Below are 21,223 nucleotides of genomic sequence, written 5' to 3'. Positions count from 1 at the left end.
TGTGAGTAATATAACTGCACTGCTAACTCTGTAAGAGAGAGCTGGGCCACCTTGCAGGTGGCTGGGAGGTGAGCCAGGAAGCGGCAAGCACGTTGGGGAGCTCAGCTACAGGCGTGGGGGTGGCAGAAGCGGGGGAGCCAGTGCTGAGAGAGGCTGCAGCTGGAGCAGGTGGCCAAAACAAAGGCTGACAGAGAGAGAGAGAGAATAAAGATATATCTCAACTGCTTATGGTCCCCCAAATGTTCTTTCAATTACCCGCCACCCGTCCACCAACTCCCCTCAGACCCTAGCTGGGCTTGGAACCTGACAACAACCTAACACTTGCAATTGGAATTTGAAGTTGCGGGGACACTCCAGGCAGATGGTATCAGAATTGAAATGAATTATAGGATACCCAGCTGTGTCCAGTGGAGAACTGCTTGGTGTGTGCTGTGTTGAGCGTATAGTAGATGAGAAAGAGTAAGTTGCCTTAGGTGCCCAACATTCTCATTTTTTTTTTGTACCTACATTTTTAAGAAATTGGCTTTATTTTTTAGAGCAGTTTTAGGTTCTAAAATTCCACAGAAGATAGGGAGATTACCCATATACTCCCTGCCCCCACACATCCATAACCTTCCCATTATCAATATTGCCCACCAGAGTGGAACATCAGTTACAACTGACGAACCTATCTTGAAACATTTTTATCACAGAGTCCATAGTTTCCATTAGGGTTCACTCTTGGTGTTGTATGTTCTGTGCATCTGAACAAATGTTTAATGACATGTGCCCACCATTACAGTTGTACAGAGTAGTTTCACCATCTTAAGAATCTATTATTGGCTAGGCAGAATGGCACATGCCTGTAATCCCAGCACTTTGGAAGGCCAAGGTGGGAGGATCACTTGAGCCCAGAGGTTTGACACCAGCTCTGGCAACATAGCAAGACCTCATCTCTACAAAAAAATACAAAAATTACCTGGGCATGATGGCACGCACCTGTAGCCTATAGTCTCGGCTACTCGGGAGGCTGAGGCAGAAGGATTGCTTGAGACTAGGTGGTTGAGGCTGCAGTGAGCCCAAGCCATGGTCGTACCACAGCACTCTAACCTGGGCAACAGAGAGAAGCCCTGTCTCAAAAATACATATATATACACATACATATATTCTTATATATACATATTCTTAACATTCTAAGTCCTCTCCCCCTTGTGCTGTAATATGTCTGCCACAACTAGCCACTCCTTCCCCCAACAAAAGGAGAAAGTTTGCCCAACAAAGCTGTTTTGTGTAAAGACACAATTGCCTTGAGTAAAATCTTAGTAAAAGTCTACTAAATACAATTGCCTTGAGTCAAGCGGTGTTTTGAGAAAATCTAGAAATGTGGGCTGTATCCAGATTTGAACTTACACAAGGTGATAAAAAGGGAACAGCTATAAGACATAAAACAGCAAACTGGAGAATCCAGGAGGAACAGAGAAAAATGCAAATGGTATCTGGAAGAAAATTAAATCCTAGAGATACTGTGGAAAAGAGAGTAAGAGTAAGAGGCAGGATTCCTTTGTATTTAAATATCCTGGGACAGAGCGACTCCAGTAGACTTGGGGGAGAGGGGGAAAGGCAGGCAGCTGACATCTGGTTACAGGCTGCCTCATTTCCACATGGGTGGCAGTCAGTAAAGTGCTGTTCTAGCAGTGTTTCACGCTTTTCACAGGTATCAGGGAAAATAAGAATATTTTTTAAAGTTATATAAAAGTACCATGAAGTAAGTCATAATCTACCCAAAATAGGCAACCAGGATTTCCAGAAAGGGACTGGCTTCTTGGAAGCCAAATGGAGGGCAGGGAAGAAGGGAGGTCTAAAAGCAGGTATTCTCCAAAAGCCACTTACAACCTCACAACATAACTAGATCAAAGAATTTCTGTCATGCCAGATAGTGGAAGGCTGCTATGCTGAGAAAGGCAATTGAGCAGTTTGGGCGGCGGAGTCAAACAGAAGGCTTAGAATCAACATCTGTTTTCTACAGTATGCTCGCTCTGATTTCCATTTCCAAGTTTCTGAAATTCCAGAAACAGTATATGGCCTTGTCAAAGAAATGACGAATTACTATGTTACTTTGTGTTAACGAAAAGGTTACATTTATGTTCATATGGAAGAGATAATTCACTGAAGAATTTTCAATTTTTCAAACTGTGACACGCACACACAAGACGGAAAGGAAGGCAGCCTGACCGCGTTTCCCAGGAAACAGGTGCTGCAAGGTGGAGGTGCACCGCTCCCTCCTCCAGGAAGGCGGTGACCCTTCCGCAGGTGTCTCCATTGGAAACAAATAAAGGGAATATCGGTCAAAGCGCAATTCCCTGATTCTACTTGAGAAGCCCCGGGCGTCGAGGCGCGGCAGGAAATTTACCACGACGCCTCCCACTGGCTCCCGCGTCTCCCAGGTGCTGTCGATTTTGCAAAGGGACCGTCTCTACAGCGACTGTGACGAGTTCCGGAGCATCAGCACCAGGGAGCGCTGACCCAGCACTCGGCTCTACCGCCGCCCGCCGCGCCTCGGCACCCTGGGCTTGTCCGGTTGGGTGTTGCCGAGCGAACGCCCCAGCTCCTGCCCGGAACCCACGTCCGCCAGCTCCTACCGTGCCTCATGATCCTCGCTCGGGCTAGCACTTTCCACGCGCGCTGACTCTGGGCTCCGACACCTGGACCGCCTCTGCACGGCGGCGCGGCTGCTGTTTGTAAACACGCCCCACGTGCGCTCGCCCTGCCCCATTCGCAGCCCCCTCCCGGCACGCGAGGATCCTCGGCTTTCCCCCCCAGCACTGGGGGAGGGGTGAGATTTTAAAATTCCCCCCTAGGGAGAAAAGAGCCTCGAGGGCAGAGCCGGGCCACTGGGAAAAGCGCCAGGACAAGGCGAGCGTGTGCCGCCCCCTGCCGGCCAGGGAGGCACTGGGGCCCCGAAACGGCCAGGCGGTGAGTGGAACCCACGCAGCGCACAGAGACGCACTCCTGCCGGGCCCCGCCCCTCCCGCCCTCTCGCCAGAGTCCCCTCCCCCGGGCCGCGTGCGCTCACCCGCGCAGGCCCCGCCCCCTCGCCGGCACAACGTTCTGCGGGGGCGCGCGCGTGCTCTCTAATCCCCCGCCTTCCGGCTCCGGCGGCGACGCTCGTCCCTCTGCGGTCGTCCCTCGCCGCTGCCGGGCCACCAGTGCCAGCCTCCCTCAGGAGACTCCATTTGCGCTTAGTGTGGTCTGGACGCCGCGCAGGCGGTCCCAGGGCGATGTCCGGGGCCGGCGGACTGGCGTTCCTTTTGCCAAGCGGCCGCCCGCTGGCTGGCTGGCTGCGGCAGTGACACCCTGGTCGCCGGCGTCCAGGCGGAATCTGGGCTCCCTCCGCGGGAGGAAAGACGTCCCGCGCTCTGAAGCTCACCCAGCGGGGAGAGGCCCTCGCTAACACGGCTTCTCTCTGACCTCTTAATTTCAGGAGGTAGGCTCTTCAGGTCCCTCTCCCTGTCACCCCAGATTATGCCTAAAAGCATTATTTGTCGTATTTAGCTATCACATTGATAGGAGGCGTTAATTTTCTCAACATAGTTGCAGGATAGATGTGGATAATGCCACAGATCCTGATGTTGAATTGAAAGAAAATGTTTTTGGTATTTTCCTTTAGGTTTCGGAGCCTCCGAGTATCTATACAGCCCCCACAGGAACTGCTTCTGTTGGTCCATCGAGGATCGTCTTTCACCAGGATTATTGTAACATCATCTTCACCGAGCCTGCCACCCCATAGCCTCTACCGTGGGTCCTCGTTTCCACCGATGCAGTTTTTTTGATGCTTTCTTTAGTAATGTGACATCACATGTCCACTCTCCTCCTTTCCAGCTTCCAAATCTAGTAGGTTTAAGTCGCTTTTAAAGTAGAGAGTTTTCTGCCTGTTCCACTTTCACCTTATTTGCGCTGTTCACTTCTGTCCGGGTCATCTTCTCTTGCGTATGATTTCCACAAGCACTCACTTGCGCAACCTATAGCAGAGTCCTTGCCTAGAGAGACAGCATTCCATACAATCCACTGCTTGACAAAGACCACATAGTCAGAGGGTGAGTTTTCCCATTGTATTTTCCTGTATGTCAAGTTTGCAAGTCCTTTCTTGACTTAAACTGTTTACTCCCTAGCACATTTCCTAAAATACTTCCACGTGAGATTTAGTGGCTATTTTGGCAAAGAACATTACCTGCAAGGATGGCAAGAATTGAGTATGCAATAGTACTGTTTTAGAAGCCTTACCAGTACAGTTTCTGACCTCTAGTGTGATTGCACTTCATGAAAGACCCTAAACCCTGTGAGGAGGAAGAAAGAAGATAAGAGTTAATTGGCGCTAGGCTTTGTTGTAGGAAGTTTGTAAGTTTTAAAATAGCAAGTAGATTCATGTAGACCTGGCCAGGAAATTGGTCACTATCCATCTAGGCCGTAGAAGTGAGAGGAGGAATCTTAACGACCTCATTTTCTAGTTGCTTTGTATTCAAATCTTAGTTGTTAATTATCTTGTTCTAGTAATCACCTAAAATATTAGACACTTAAAATGTTGGGGAAACGTAAGCGTGTGGTGTTGACAATTAAGGACAAGCTTGACATTATTAAGAAACTTGAGGAAGGCGTCTCTTTCAAAAAACTTTCTGTGGTGTACGGAATTGGTGAATCCACAGTTCGTGATATTAAAAAGAACAAAGAAAGGATTATAAACTATGCAAACAGTTCAGATCCTACCAGTGGGGTATCCAAACGTAAATCTATGAAGTCATCAACATATGAGGAGCTTGATAGAGTTATGATAGAGTGGTTTAACCAACAGAAAACAGATGGGATTCCAGTGTCCGGAACGATTTGTGCAAAACAAGCCAAGTTCTTTTTTGATGCTTTGGGAATGGAAGGTGATTTTAATGCATCGTCAGGCTGGCTAACTCGATTTAAGCAGCGCCATGGTATTCCAAAGGCTGCTGGTAAAGGAACAAAATTAAAAGGAGATGAAACTGCTGCCAGAGAATTTTGCGGTAGCTTTCAGGAATTTGTTGAAAAAGAGAATCTACAACCAGAGCAAATTTATGGTGCTGATCAAACTGGATTGTTCTGGAAATGTCTACCATCAAGGACATTAACTCTTGAAACTGACCAAAGTACTTCTGGGTGTAGGTCAAGCAGAGAGAGAATCATTATTATGTGTTGCGCAAATGCCACAGGTTTACACAAACTTAATCTTTGTGTTGTGGGGAAGGCCAAAAAGCCCCGAGCATTCAAAGGCACTGACCTTTCAAACCTTCCTGTGACATATTACAGTCAAAAAGGTGCATGGATAGAACAGTCTGTTTTCAGACAGTGGTTTGAAAAGTACTTTGTGCCACAGGTACAGAAGCATTTGAAATCCAAGGGACTTTTAGAAAAAGCAGTGCTTCTTTTAGATTTCCCCCCAGCACGTCCGAATGAAGAAATGTTGAGTTCAGATGATGGCAGAATAATTGTGAAGTATTTGCCACCAAATGTCACAAGTCTGATTCAACCAATGAGCCAGGGAGTTCTAGCCACTGTAAAAAGATACTATCGAGCAGGACTTCTCCAGAAATACATGGATGAAGGATTTGACCCAAAAATATTTTGGAAGAACTTGACAGTGTTGGATGCAATTTATGAAGTGTCAAGAGCTTGGAACATGGTAAAATCAAGTACCATAACCAAAGCATGGAAAAAACTTTTCCCTGGCAATGAAGAGAATTCAGGTATGAACATTGATGAAGGAGCCATTTTAGCAGCTAATTTAGCAACAGTTTTACAGAACACAGAAGAATGTGAACATGTTGACATTGAGAATATTGATCAGTGGTTTGACTCTCGCAGCAATGACTCAAGCTGTCAGGTGCTGACTGACAGTGAAAGTGCTGAGGACCAGACCAAGGCTGCTGAGCAAAAGCCTTCCAGTAAGAGTAGAAAAACAGAACTGAATTCAGAGAAGCATATTAGCCATAAAGCGGCACTTGAATGGACTGAAAATTTACTGGATTATCTTGAACAACAAGACGACATGCTTCTGTCTGATAAATTGGTATTAAGGAGGCTTCGGACCATAATAAGAAAAAAACAGAAGATCCAAAATAACAAAAATCATTAATAAGGCTCTTAAGTATTTCAATGTATTTGCATCTTTGCAACTGTGTATCTGCAGTGAAACTTTGCTTGTTTGAAGTCCTGTGGATTCCAAAGCCAAATACATTTTATAAATGATTTTAGAATTAGATGTCAGTTTGGATTACTTAAATTACAACTCTTTAATGTTGACTCTAGTCATTGGGCATTGACATGTAACTTGTCTTTCTACTGTTTCTAATATGTATTATGTTAGATCATAAGGTACCTGAGGCCAGGGATCTTGTGTCTGTTGTGCCTGAATTTGGCGTGTCTAATAAAGGCCCATGCACACTGTAGGCACTCAATAAAACTTACATTTTTATGATTTTTCTTTGAAGTTGAACTTCCAAATTGAAATATGTTGGGGGTAAGTTTCCACTTCCACAGCTTTTCCACTGCTGAAAAGAAGAGTTCAGCAAAAATTGCGCTTGAAGTATTTCACTGCGACTGCAGAGAACTGAAGAAAAATAGTCTAAAGCCTTAAATACTGCATTTCTGTACTAGCAGTATTTGGGCAATTAGCAATTCAGATCAACCATCTCTTGAGAATAGTAAAGGAAGAGAAGTATAATTTAAATGTCCCAGAAAAAGGATTTGCACTTCATTTTTTTTCCATCTGATAAGAGGAAGTGTTCCTAAATAATTGTGGAAAGAATCCCGTTCTTGTTCCAGGAAAATAGATTTCAGTTCCCAAACCATTGCAGTTAGAAGAAGTAAGCGTTACATTTTATCATCTGTATTTTGGGTTCTTTATAGATGCCAGTAGTTTTTCTCTTTAATAAGCTATTTGGCATTTATGTAACATTTGAAAGCTTACAAAGTATGTATGTCATTTGCTTTCATACAGCATTTTTTGTGAAAACTAATACTGAGAATATAAGCATACATCTAATTTGTCAAACCAGCACACGAACAGTAGACTAACATTAAAGTAGAACATGAAGAGAGGCACTGCAGAGGAGTGCAGCTGCTGTGTGACCATCGGCAAATTACTTAACCCCCCCCCATCTGTTAAATACAAGTAATACCTGCCTCAGAGTTTTGTGAGGTGTAGATGAGTTGACATATGGATTTTAAATAATAGGGGCTTATAATAGGGCCTAGCACAGAATAACATTGAATGTTAGCTATTACTGCCATTGTGGATATTGAGTTTCAGTAGTATGCTAAACAGATCCAATGTGTTACTCAAAGTGGGGTTGCTGCATTTGGAAAACCCTTACAAGGAAGTGAGATAAAAGAGGCCAGGCACGGTGGCTCATGCCTGTAATTCCAGCACTTTGGGAGGCCAAGGCAGGTGGATCACCTGAGGTCAGGAGTTCAAGACCAGTCTGGCCAACATGGTGAAATCCCATCTCTACTAAAAACAGAAAAAATTAGCTGGGTGTGGTGGCATGCGCCTGTAATCCCAGCTACTCAGGAGGCTGAGGCAGGAGAATCGCTTGAACCCAGGAGGCAGAGGTTGCAGTGAGCTGTGATCATGTCACTGCACTCCAGCCTGAAACTCCGTCTCAGAAAGAAAAGAAAAAAAGATACAATTAGTTTCAGCAGAAATACAGTAATGATTTCTTTCATTGAAAACTGAAGGGTTACTCTAATTGAAAAATCACTTACCCCCTCTGGTAGGCTTTGTGGTGTATGCAGGCATTTAAGATATCTTAGGTGGAGTTATAACAGGAAATGGGAATGAAACTGTAATTTCTTTGGTCCAGTTCTGTTAGCACTTTGCTAATAAATAGATGTTGGCTTTGTTCATAGAAGAAAATCTTAATATTGGCATAATAATAAAATACTTTTACAGTAGATAAGATAGCAATAAGCAAGACATTTGAAATATTTTATCTAACTACAGTAATGTGGGATAAGTAGAAAAAGCAAAAGAAATGTCATGGGAGACAGTGGTTATAGTAATTAAGCCCAGCTATATATAGGGAGCTTGTCATTTGGTTTGAGGGGGATTTAGAGCCCACATCTGATTATTTTTCTTTCATGAGAATTATCATCAGTGTCTTGAGCTGAACCTCTGGATTCTAGAATAGCTTTTTCAGAAGACCTCTCAGAATATACTTTTTTTTGGATAATTCATACATCATTATTAAAACACTTTCCTCAGTTTACACAGTTTCACCTACCTGATAGCCTTGAGGAAATACAACCCTGCAAGATAAGTCCTGAGGCTATTTGGCTTCCTGGAGACCAAGGATTCTAAAACTTGATAAGGGTAATGACTTACATTTGAACACTGCTTTGCATTTTCACATTGCTTTTTGCTAACACGAACTTAAACTTTGTTCAATCATGACACTGAACTGGTTTAGTCTCATATCATTAATCATAATATAAATTATGCATTCTCATTCCACATTTCATTTTAATACAAAAATCTTAACCTCCTTGAGATATTGTAGTAGTTCCTCTAGAAAGACACATCATGGTAATCTTGGTTAACACTTGCCCCTTGTGTGTACCCTAGTTTGAAAAGCAGACATATGTACTCCCATTTGACTTTGTACACCTTAAAGGAAATACCTACAAATTCTGATTATTGGTTAATAATTCTGACTATTGGTTAATTTTAAAAATGTATATGTTTTTTAGATGAACCTGAGCGACTAACAGAACTCAGACCAAATGAACAAAGTATTTGGCAACTAAGCATGCTTTTTTTCACAGAACTGCAGAGTGTGAATATTTACTATTTCATAATTCAGTCTCAGAGTAATACAAGTGTTGGTTGGAGAACTGGGCACTAAATAAATATAGAGTTGGCAGGGCCAGGATCAGAAGCCATGGTCAATTTAAGCAGAATGATAGGGAGGACCCTGCACTCCAAAATTAGATTTATTCAGGAGGGCTGTGTTCATGTATCACCTTAATATTTTCACAAATTGACTTTTTTTTTAAATATACACACTATACATGTTAAGCAATATCTACAGAATTGCAGGTCTCATGTGCCAACTGGGGTCTTTGTCTAATTCAAGTTAAACATAAGAATTCTTACTTTTAAACTTGCCAAACTAAAACCTAAAATCAATTTTGTATACCTCATCTGCACACTTTAGAAACACTAGCCAAGCAGAAGGAGTAGGGTTGTTGAAGGTTAACAGATTGGAATGCAACTCCAGCTTCTCCACTCTTTATATAGATAACCTTGGCAGCATTCTGGACCTCTCTGAACCTCAGTTTCCCCATATGTGAAAGAGTTGAAAGGTAAGCAGTCACATTCCAGGCATTCATAAACACCAGCTATTAAGTAATCCTACAGCTGTACATTGAGAACCCCTGGTCTTCAGGCTTACCCTGGAGAATTCATCACAGCTCTTCTCTCACAGAGACTATGCAGACCCCCAGGAAGCCCAGGCATCTCTATTGAGGTCCAGGGCACTGACCCATCTCTGGGAATGCTGGCTGGGATGTATGCATAGGTGTGCAGGCAGCATTGAGTTCCCCAGACCCTGAGGACTGTAGCTGTCAGTCACTACAGGGGCCGATCTGTAAAAAAGTTGAGTTACAGATAAACTTATATAGTTTCGTCTGAGACCAACAAAAATGATACCTAATTATTTCCTGCATTTCAGAATATGTTGATCTTCTGGAACCTACTTACAAAGAAAGTCACCTTTGAGTGTAAAAAAAGATAAAGCAGTTTTACTCATCTGTTGAAGCCTTGACCTGAACTCGAGTGATCCTCCCACCTCACACTCCCACGTAACTGGGACTACAGGAGTATGCCACCACGCCCGGCTAATTTTTTTTCTTTTTTTTTCTTTTTTTATGAGCCAGAATCTCACTCTGTTGCCCAGGCTGGAGTGCAGTGGCACAATCTCAGCTCACTGCAACCTCTGCCTCCTGAGTTCAAGTGGTTCTCCTGCCTCAGCCTCCTGAGTAGCTGGGACTACAGGTGCCCACCACCATGCCTGGCTAATTTTTTGTATTTTAGTAGAGATGGGGTCTCACTATGTTGCCCAGTCTGGTCTCAACTCCTGGGCTCAAATGATCTTTCTGCCTTGGCCTCTCAAAGTGCTGGGATTACAGGCATGAGCCACTGCACCCAGGCCATAATACTATTTATTCCTTGAACACATACATACTTTTTACTAATTTAGGAGAAAAAATAGGGTAATCCTTACCAAATTACTCAAAATCTTATCTTTAAAGACATGCTGCTTTATTCCTTTTAAATATATAAAGTAGGCTGGGTGTGGTGGCTCATGCCTATAATCCCAGCACTTTGGGAGGCTGAAGTGGGTGGATCATGAGGTCAGGAGATCAAGACCATCCTGGCTAACACGTGAGACCCTGTCTCTACTAAAAATACAAAAAATTAGCCAGGTGTGGTGGCGGGCACCTGTATTCCCAGCTACTCGGGAGGCTGAGGCAGGAGAATCGCTTGAACCCGGGAGGCAGAGGTTGCAGTGAGCCAAGACCATGCCACTGCACTCCAGCCTGGGTGACAGAGCAAGACTCCATCTCAAAAAAAAAAATATATATATATATATATAGTATATATGTAAATATATATGTAGTAGATATGTAAATATATATATATATATATATATATATATATAAAGTAAATGGAAGAGCTAACAAAATGTAGTCAAATAGTGGTTTTACTGGCCATACTTCTAATTATTTGTATGTAAATTCTGGTAAGTTTTTAGATTCTTCAAGAACAGTTTTTCCTGTTTATTTGTATTATCCACAATAGGTTTTTGTTTATTTGTTTTTCTATATTTTATTCAGAGTTCTTGGTTTGAACCTGGTGTCCTTTTCCTGTTCCAGGCATCCATCCAGGATACCACGTTATGTTTAGTCATTGTGTGTTCTTAGGCTCCTCTGGGCTGTACTCGTTTCTTAGAATTTCCTCGTTTTTGATTGTCTGGACTTGATGACCTTGACAGTTTTGAGAAGAAGTGGTCAGGTATTTTGTAGAATGTCCCTCATACAATAAAAATTTTTTTAGTTCTTTATGCATTTCTTGCCCCCAGTCACACAAAATAGACTGTGAAAGTGCCATGATTAAAGATACATTAAAGTAAAAGTATGAGAGAAAGATAAATTCTTATAAGAATCTGGGAAGGCTTTTCATCACAAGTAACGTTGTCCATGAAGTAATTAGTTGTGTTTGTGGTAGGATAGGGGGTGTCACGTGAAAATCAAGAGTGCAGGTCATGTTCTAGTAACAGACTAATAGAATTGCAATGTGATGCGAATAAGGTGCAATTAGAAGTAACAGCGTGCAGTTTGGCAGGGGCCTGAGAGCTTTTTTCCCTCCTGACAGCAAATAAATGCTATCTTTTCCAACAACATTTCTCTAACTCTCTCTGAGATCAACTAGGTGTCCTACAATTCTGACACTAACTACCCAGAATTAGCATCAGATTCCACAGATTCAAGGGCTCAGTCCCACAAGATTGCCTTCATTTCTGATGCCAGTTGCAAGTATTAGGCCCCCAGATTAGTCAAGAGTTCTCCCAATACTTCCTCAGACTTGATAATTTACTAGAATAACTCATAGAACCCAGGAAAATGCTACACTTACTAGTAGTTTATTCTAAAGGATACAAATGAACAACCCATACATGGGGTGAGGTCTAGAAGGGTCCTGAGTGCAGGCTTTATCCCTTTGGAGTTGGGATGTACCATCCTTCTAGTACATGGATGTGTTCACCAACTCAGAAGCTCCCTAAACCCCAGAGGCATTATCGATGGCCAAGCTTTTCTTTTGTCCCATATCGATGCCAGGGGTGGTGTGGCTGGCTGCCCTGGGTCCATCATGTTCCTCGGTGGGACCCCTATGGCCAAGGGATTTAGTGTCAGAAGACTTACAGCCAATTAAATGTTTTAGGCCAAATGGGAATGGAGGTGGGCAGGCGCTCAGAAAACTCCTTTAATTAAGCAACATAAGAGACGAAAACCAAAAGCCAAAAAACCAGGTTACAAAATTGACTTGTTTATATCGATAGTGCCTCTGGCATATGTTGACCATAAAAGGAATATGAACGAAAAAAATAAAATCCTAAGCCTCCTGACTGAATAGACCCCCTCTTGGCCAAAGGAGATCCCCAAAACCCTGAAAATCTATCAGGGTATGGCAGGAAGTGGGCATTGGACACACCTCATTGTGCGCACCCCCCCCTTTGGAATTTAGGCACAAGTGACCACCACTAACATTAAAATAGAGATTATAAGACTGACAAAACCGACTCTTGTAACAACAAAATACCAAATTATAAACAGGACCTAAGACCATGCAGGCAAGGGTTAAGTGATACACACCTACACTTAAAGAGTATGCTGGCCAGGCGCGGTGGCTCACACCTGTAATCCCAGCACTTTGAGAGGCTGAGGCAGGTGGATCACGAGGTCGGGAGATCAAGATCATCTTGGCTAACACAGTGAAACCCTGTCTCTACTAAAAAAAAATACAAAAAGTTAGCCGGGCATGGTGGTGGGCGCCTGTAGACCCAGCTACTTTCGAGGCTGAGGCAGGAGAATGGCGTGAACCCAGGAGGCGGAGCTTGCAGTGACCCGAGATCGCGCCACCGCACTCCAGCCTGGGCGACAGAGCCAGACTCCGTCTCAAAAAAAAAAAAAAAGAGCTGTGTTCTAGATGCTACAAGGGTTTTCTTTTTCTCTAACAGTCAGACAAGCACTGGACTCAAGCTCACTGGCCCCCAGCCCCTGTTCCATCAGCCATAACTACAGATTTAATTAACACAAGACTGACTTTAGTAATTTTCACCTGATAGAAGACCACGGACTATGGGCTAGTTCTAGCTGGTTTACAGAAATTGCACACTTGTGTGCCTTTCTGCCCTGAAAAGACCTTTTAATGTATAGGACCTAATTTTAATACGTTTAAATATTAAGTCTCCACCCCAAAATAACATAGGTCATATGTTACATGCATATTTGTTGAATGCATGTGTGTCAGGACCACCTTCATGAATATTCCTAGCCCCTCCTGCAACCTGTTAAATATGTAAGTTTAGCCAGCCTGTTGTCATATTCCCATAGGACCTCCAAGCACAATTGATAGTGGAGAATGTGCACTATCATTAAGACTGAGTGGTATGTGTACATCCTAGATAATTCTGGAAACAAATCCTCAGCCCTATGAGACATGCACAAGCAAATTAATGCTATGTCTTATCCCACAATGTCCTAAGTCAATGGCTCTCGTCATGGTTTGGATCAGGCCCCTCTTGGTGAAAAAAAGTTGCTCATAATTTTAGCCATGATTATAGGGCTAGGTTTATTCTGCTGCTGTAGACTCTATTGCAGTTACACACTCACCATGATGCTCTAGCAGATCTCTTCCTTAAGCCCATAGACTCTCAAATATTTTCCACTCCAAGTGGTGAGGTTCCATTCCACTGCACCTTAACTGCACCCCGTTTCAGCAGGAAGTAGCTAGATGGAGCACATCACCCCCTTTCCATAGAAATGAAATGGAACTTGACAGTGGGGAGTTGTAACCAAGAGTCTCAGCTTTAAAATGTATTTTAAAGTCCTTCCCACTAGCCTTAAAGTGTATTTAAAAGGTTTTTTCCTTTTTCTTTCTCTCCTTCCCCCTGGACACTCCCTTATACCATGACCTTATGACCGACATATACATGCTTATCTAACTGTATGCTTGCTTAGAAATTCCAGGGGCTGGCCGGGTGCAGTGGCTCATGCCTGTAATCCCAGCACTTTGGGAGGCCGAGGTGGGCGGATCACGGGAGATCGAGACCATCCTGGCTAACACGGTGAAACCCCGTATGTACTAAAAATACAAAAAAAAAAAAAAAAAAAAATTAGCCGGGCGTGGTGGCGGGCGCCTGTAGCCCCAGCTACTCCGGAGGCTGAGGCAGGAGAATGGCGAGAACCCGGGAGGCGGAGCTTGCAGTGAGCCGAGCCGAGATCGCGCCACTGCACTCCAGCCTGGGCGACAGGGCGAGACCCGGCCTCAAAAAAAAAAAAAATTCCAGGTGCTAATCTTGAAACAGCCCAGGCCTGGAGACCCAGCTGCAGTTTACCTCAAGGTGGTTAATCTACAACCTGGTCGCAGTCAAGATGGGACCAGTTAGTACTCCAGGTGGACAGTAACTCAAGATAGCCACCGGAACAAGACATGCAGACCTGCACTCTACACGATTCCTGCATGTTTCCCATACCAGGTTTCCCCTTTATAAACCCCTTCAGTCAGCCTTAAAATTTGAGTTATCATTTTGAGACTCGAGTCCGGGCATGTCCTCAACTGCTAGCATTTTATTAAAACTGCTTTCCTTTCACCACACCTTGCCTCTCATGTATCTGGCTTTTCAAACTGTGAATAGCCAGACCTAAGTTCGGTTATAGGACAATACCTTCACAAGCAAAATGTGTTCCCTGCTTTTAGGCAAACGAGAGGAGAGCAGAGAACACTTCCTGCATCTGTTGATTCTCAGTTGCCTTCAGCTCAAATAATCCTTATGCCGAAGTGGCATGTTTTTGGGTGGCATGACCTGAACCCCTTCAGTGCTTAGTAGTTTCTTAGCTTCTTAGAATCACAAATCTTTTTTTTTTTTTCCTTTCCTTTCCGAACTAGCCTGGCTCTTTCAAGTGAAAACTTTGCTTTCCAGATTATTGTTTCTACTGCACTCTTTTTTTTTTTCCTTTGGTCTACTTTGAAAGTCAAAGCTAAGCAAAGACTTCTTTGTTCTCAGAATTGTGTTTTCCCTGAAGCAGTGAAGCTATAGGACAAGAATTACTGGAAATGAGAAGTGCATTGGCTTTTATTTTTAAGATTCTGTATTTTCACCTCAGAAAAAAAATTATCCCACATTCTGTAAATTTGGATCTCCCAGAGATAGAAAGATCACCCAGAGCGTAGAGCCTTCCGTCATCTCAGGGAGAATCCCTCTCCATTATACATTTTCACTCCCACTTTCAGCAAGACAAATTCCTCTTTGTTTCACGAACTTCAATTCAGCAAGCAAGCAACTTTTAGTGCTTGTGCAAGTAACCTTTGTATCTCACCCTCTACCCCGGGCAGTTTAGAAAATATTTTTTTCCTTGACAGACAGTCATCTTAAAAGAATTCTAGAGTTAGCTATTAGAAAAACAAACAAACTCGTTCTCCACTTCCTTATACTGTACCTATCTGCTCTCCTGTTTCAGTGAATAGAGAAGGCCTCAGAGCTTCATGGTGCTGGATACACCAGTACAGAGTTGTTAAAAGGAAAGGAAGGAGCCTTCTTTACCTTTCTTAAGGTCTAAGTAACATTGTGAGTGAAAATATCATCAGGCAAAGAATTACCTGTGCATTATGTTAACGTAGTAAAATGTCCTTGCAGGCATAGAAAAACACAAAACATCTGGACAGCTTTTTAAAATAAGTAGATTTGTAAACCATTGAAAAGAGGATGGAAAGTGAAGTCTGATGGGGCAATGGAACACACACTGGGGCTTGAGGCCTAGGTGTACGTGATCCCTTCTCTTGCCTCTTGGGACAGGCTCTCAGCTGCCAGCTCTGCGACCTTTGTTGCTACAGATCCCACCCACCTTTTTTTTTTTCTTTGAAATGGAGTCTCACTCTGTCGCCCAGGCTGGAGTGCAGTGGCGCAATCTTGGCTCAATGCAACCTCCACCTCCCGGGTTCAGGCGATTCTCCTGCCTCAGCCTCCCGAGTAGCTGGGACTACAGGTGTGCGCAACCACACCTGGCTAATTTTTTGTATTTTTAGTAGAGACGGGGTTTCACCGTGTTAGCCAGGATGGTCTTGATCTCCTGACCTCGTGATCTGCCCCCGTCGGCCTCCCAAAGTGCCACCCAGCTTCTTTCTCCCCACTCCTGCCTGGTGACCACTGCCAGCTTCTTCCCCTGGCAGGGGCCTGGGCACAAATTCACAGAGGTCGAGGCTGGGCATGCTGCCCAAGGGCATATTGGGTAAGGCATGGCAGGAGGTATTTTGCCCCAGGCTGATAGTGCTGTGGTGCATTAGGTGGGGATTGGCTGGGGTGAGCTGCTCACTCACCCCAATCCAGGTACTGAGCAGCTCTGACAGGTTGTAATCTCTTGGTAGTCACCCATTGCTCTGGGTTGGGAAGGCAGACACATGGGAAGGGGAGATTGGCTTTCCCACCCCCAGCCAGGACAAGGTGCATTAGTGTGGCAGTGGACTGCAGGGTGGGCACAGGCACCTGTGAGGGTCTGCACTTGTCCGGCAAAAGTACCTGTGCCCAAAGATGTGTGACATTAAATAGCAAATTTAAAAAACCAGCATGATGGGTCCAAAGACAGACTGCAGAAGAAAGGGAAATGCTTATATCTTAGTACCTTTAACAACACCTTTATTTTAAGGGGCCCCATATTTTCATTTTGCACCGGACCCTGCAAATTAGGTAGCCAACTCTGCTTTCCACTATTTCACATCCCACATTCAGGGAATACAAGTCTCAATATAGAGGACTGTAGAGAGTAAAGGAGAATCAATATGGGTATACAGCCTTCTTATAGCACTGGGAGCAGTATATTTGCAGGGTACCATCATTTTCATAAATCGCATTGCAGGGTACTTCAGATTTTTAAAAATAAATTCCCATCCAGCAATTACAGACATAAGAGATCCCACTTTAGTTCAGCATAGCCACACTACACACTGGCTTAGGACATTCACAGCCACCTCTAAATGAGGTCTAGATAAGAAAGAAAATCTTGGAACACCCAAGTGGATGGTGAGAGGGATAGCATTCTGTATACCCTTCAACCAACAAATAAATAATGTACCCTAATAGCTCTGTGTTGTGGGGAGGGAGAAAGGATACAGCCTATGAAAATTATTATGAAAGTTCAGAGCTAAGAGCATGCAGTGGATTTTCTTTGCAAAACAGAAAACCTATAGAAAATACGCACTTTTCTTCATTAAGATGCAAAAATACATGGGCTCTATGAAGCAATGCTGAAGATACACATTCAGCAGACTGAGATGGTGAGTTAACCAAAATGAGCAACTTTCCAGGAAAGCAAAAATAGAGTATCAGAATTAAAGTCTTCATTGGAGATGGTAAGGAGCAAGATTAACATTGTAAAATATTCAATTAGTAATTTTCATGATAAACTCGAAACAATTTCCCAGAATGCAGAAGATAAAGTTGAGAAAAGCAGGTTGGTTGGTTTCCTGTTTGAATAGGAACTGGAGGAAAAGAGCAAAAGCCCCTTACTCAGGCTCTAGCTTACCTAACTCTCAGCCAATCAGTAACAAAAGATCCAAGAAGTTATCAAATGCAAGTTCTTACTGGAGGGGACTAGGGACTTGCTCAGGGCTCTGGAGACAGACTCCAATCCCTTCCTCCTTTTAATGCTAAAAATCTTGCTTGGGGTAGAGGTTTATAATGCTGATGCTGCATACAATGTATGAAGAAGTAGGTTGAGCCACTGCACAAATGCTAGAAAAACTCCTATACATGCTCTGATGTAATCCTTCCCTGTAGAAAGGCCCTATAAAACATACCCACATACTATCCTCAGGGATTAACCCATTCCCCTTTCCTTTCAGTGCTGACTCCCTTGTGCACAAGCTGAATAAAACTCTTATGTTTCTATGTTTGGTGATCTCTCTTGATTTCTGTCATGGGAGATCTCAAGAACCCAGGGCACCAGTAAAAAGGTCGTGGAATAAAAACGATGAGGTGACAGAAAGTAAACAACCCAAACTCTAAATTTGCAATAATCAAAATTAAATTCTATTATATGCTTGAACTGAAAATAGGAATAGGTACTGGGAATACTAATTACTGAATAGCAGAGAATATCAATGGAGAGAGATTGTTCATTTTAAACTATCAAGACAGTTCACAAAGCATCCAGTCAGAAAAAGTTACACACACACACACACACAATCAGTTTGTCTTCAGGTTGCTTTGTAGCTCAAGTGATAGAAGAGATTGATGACTCTCCAAAGATTTTAAGGGAGAAGAGTTGTAAGCAAATGATTTTATACCCACCCAGGTTGTTATTCTTGTGGAAAGGCAACAGAAAATTATTCTGTCTTATGCAAGACTTCAGAGTTCAGCAATTTATCATACCACCCATGTAACCTACCTCAAATTAAAAAAAATATATAAACTCTAGCAGACTAAAAATTGAAAAACACAAGAAACTGTTAGCCTTGTAAAAAAATGGCAGTTTTAAAACCATTTAAATATAGATATCTAATTGTAAGTACAGCTACAAAAGTAAGATATAAAATATAAAAATAAATGTAAACTATAAAAATATGAAATAAGATAAATAACTTGGAAAGGAAAAGCCCTTAAAATATAAGCTGTGATGATGTTTTAGCAATATTGTCTGAGTATAGAAATCCCAGATTACGTTACAAAGAACCAGAATGGACTGGAAAAATAAAAGCATGGTAATGTTTTTAATGAACATAGGGAGAGTGAAAAATGTCTAATACTTTGTTCTAATATTAAGTTAAACCAAAACAGGCCAGGCGTGGTGGCTCATACCTGTAATCCCAGCACTTTGGGAGGCCAAGGGGGGCAGATCACTTGGGGTCAGGAGTTCAAGACCAGCCTGGCCAACATGGTGAAACCCCATCTCAAGTAAAAATACAAAAATTAGCTGGGCATGGTGATGCATGCCTGTAATCCTACCTACTCGGGAGGCTGAGGCAGGAGAATCTCCTGAACCCAGGAGGCAGAGGTTTCAGTGAGCTGAGATCACGCCATTGTACCCCAGCCTGGGTGACAGAGCGAGACTTGATCTAAAAAACAAACAAACAAAACACCATATGCTGTTTACAGGAGACATATCTTAAGCAAAAGGTCACGCAACATTTTAAAGTAAAGAAAGAACAAATAAACTGAAAGTTAGGAGTGGCAATATACTAACAAAGTAAAATTTTAAGCAAAAAGCAAGTTTGACAAGAATGATTATCTTATATAAATGATAGGCATAATGATGGTGATAATAATAAAGCTGTGTTTTATAAATAAAGTAATACTTAAAGGGATAAAGCAAAAATTATTAGTTATATAGGATAAATTGATAGAAACAAAAATGTAATGGAATTATTTAACGTTCTGTTTTTGACAGATCAAGAAGATAAAAAATAAATGATATAGAGTATTTGAACAATAAACACAGCAAGATCACAAATTTTACCTCACACTACAATTTGGATATATAATGAGAAATATAATTTCTTTATTTCGTTTGTGATTAATCTGGCTTCCTAATACCTGAAGTTCCAATTTGTAACTGAGGGAAGAAATGTAAATATCTAATCTCTCTTAAGTCTTAGTTCACTCTGATAATTTAAATAGTACTTGTAGGTTCTGTTTAGTGCCTCTCTGACAAAAATATTTGGTCTCTCAAGTGGCTCATCCATTCCCCTAATTTTCTCCTTAAGGCAGCACGTGGGTATATGGAAAAGGGGTGTGCAGCTTCATCAACCTCTCAGCATTGCCATGAAGGTGAAATCCTCAGGCTCAGGTGCTCTCCTTGAACTCCCCTCTGTTATCTCTGGTCTTTGGAGAAATGTCTGTGCTCTTTCTGGCTGTATTCTTGCCCTGCTGACCTTTACCCTTAAAGAGTGAACCTGGTGTCAGTAGTGGGTTGGCTTTTCACTGCCTTAGTCACTGGCCGTTAGTGACTGCTTAGCTGAGACTGTCTCACCTTGGCTCTCACTGGTGCCATAAGCCCATTACATGTTTGGGTTTGACTCCCATTTGGCCCCAGCTAGACTACAGCCCTTGACACAGAGCTATCCATTGCATCCCTTGGCCATGGCGAATCCTTCTAGCAGCTTTCTGAACCTCATCTAATTCTGTGATCCAGGGTGGTTTAGGGAAGCTAAACAGGATGGCCTACCTCTATCTGCCTGTTTTTATAGATGTTAAAAAATAGGAGGCCATTAGGCTGCATTCTGGGTTCCTACATAAGCAAACTGATATCAAACTCAGAGTAACTCAACCAATCAGAAACTGCCAACAAAGCTCTAATTGGGAGCTGTACCAATCAAAAACCTTCAACTGACCTCCAACTAGAGACTCTCCACCTTAAACAGTAAAATAGTTTCTTTGTCTTGCTTTCATGAACCCCTTATAAAAGTTCTCTCTTCATGCCTCCTTGGTGAAGCCCAAACTGCTTGTGATTTGGTGCTACCTGATTCATGAATTGCTGTCTGCTCAAATAGACTCTTTAAAATTGTAATGGCCCTAAGCTTATCTTTTAACACAGGTCAGTTTGTCAAGAATCAACTAGTCAAATGACCAATTGCCAAATTTAATAAATTTACTTATTTACCAGAAACTTGTTTTATTTTCCTACTTCTGAAGGTTACTGCAAACAGTTTTGAAAGTCTATGAAGTTTTAGTTGACAGGTTTCCATTTTATCTTCATAGCATTTTAAGGAATAACCAGGTTGTTGAAACCTGAGTTATAGAGTAGTTTTGGTTTAGTGCATATATCTACTAGTCAGGAAAGTTTATTTCAACATTTCAGCATTTTTAGCACATAGGGTCAATCTTCTCTTATTCTTTCTCTATAATTTCATATTTACAATGAATAAATATCAGATTTAGAGTGCTAATCTTAAAATAGAGCTCATTTACCAAAAGCTTACACTTTTTCACTTTAATAAATTCTGCTTTGCAGTGCACAGTATACATATCAACAGAATAACTTTAAGAATCATAGTATTCCTTTAGGGGTTTTTTATGAAAGCCAAAGCATCATAGACCAAAACAAACACAAAGTAGGTAAAGGCTTAAATTCTTAAGAATTTTTATTTAAACAAAGCACTTTTTAAGGCCACTGATGTTTATTTTTCAAATTCTGTGTGGTGACTTGTGGGGGACAGGAATGCAGATTATGAAAATGCTAGGCTTTGTCAGCAAGATACACAGCACAAAGTCAAGAGCCATCTACCTAGTAAATGTTGGTAAGAACGTTCATATGCTGTGAACTTTTATGATGTTACATAGAACATTGAAATTCAACCAATATGGCAGGCATTCATAAACTCTTGATGAGGTAGTTGACTAGATTGACAAAAGAGAAAGAAAGATTGGAGCTAGAAAGTCAAATCTGGAAT

General features: G+C 42.3%; 2 protein-coding genes across 3 annotated transcripts in view; one reads left to right on the top strand and one right to left on the bottom strand.

Annotated features, from left to right (window-relative positions):
* Positions 1 to 21,223, bottom strand: part of FAM13A (family with sequence similarity 13 member A) — a 431,061-nt gene that overhangs the window by 379,018 nt on the left and 30,820 nt on the right. The window contains exon 1 of one of the 2 annotated variants that reach the window (XM_063610245.1): positions 2,619 to 2,911. The exons of the other annotated variant lie outside the window; for it this stretch is intronic. The gene's annotated coding sequence lies outside the window, so the exon portion shown is untranslated. Of the gene's footprint in view, positions 1 to 2,618; positions 2,912 to 21,223 lie in introns of those variants that run through there. 2 annotated transcript variants of the gene reach the window in all.
* On the top strand, positions 3,074 to 6,475 carry TIGD2 (tigger transposable element derived 2). The gene is made up of 2 exons (XM_055297013.2): positions 3,074 to 3,463; positions 3,647 to 6,475. The coding sequence occupies exon 2, from the start codon at positions 4,556 to 4,558 to the stop codon at positions 6,131 to 6,133; it is 1,578 nt and encodes a 525-aa protein (XP_055152988.1). The 5' UTR covers positions 3,074 to 3,463; positions 3,647 to 4,555; the 3' UTR covers positions 6,134 to 6,475.

The sequence above is a fragment of the Symphalangus syndactylus genome, chromosome 10 (assembly GCF_028878055.3).
Source record: "Symphalangus syndactylus isolate Jambi chromosome 10, NHGRI_mSymSyn1-v2.1_pri, whole genome shotgun sequence".
NCBI classification, from domain to species: domain Eukaryota; kingdom Metazoa; phylum Chordata; class Mammalia; order Primates; family Hylobatidae; genus Symphalangus; species Symphalangus syndactylus.
The sequence above is the reverse complement of the archived record's forward strand: the minus strand, read 5'-3'. Positions and strand labels throughout refer to the sequence as shown.

What these genes read in the sequence shown, in the direction of transcription:
- TIGD2 (XM_055297013.2), top strand. Translation starts at nt 4,556, where the DNA reads ATGTTGGGGAAACGTAAGCGTGTGGTGTTGACAATTAAGGACAAGCTT.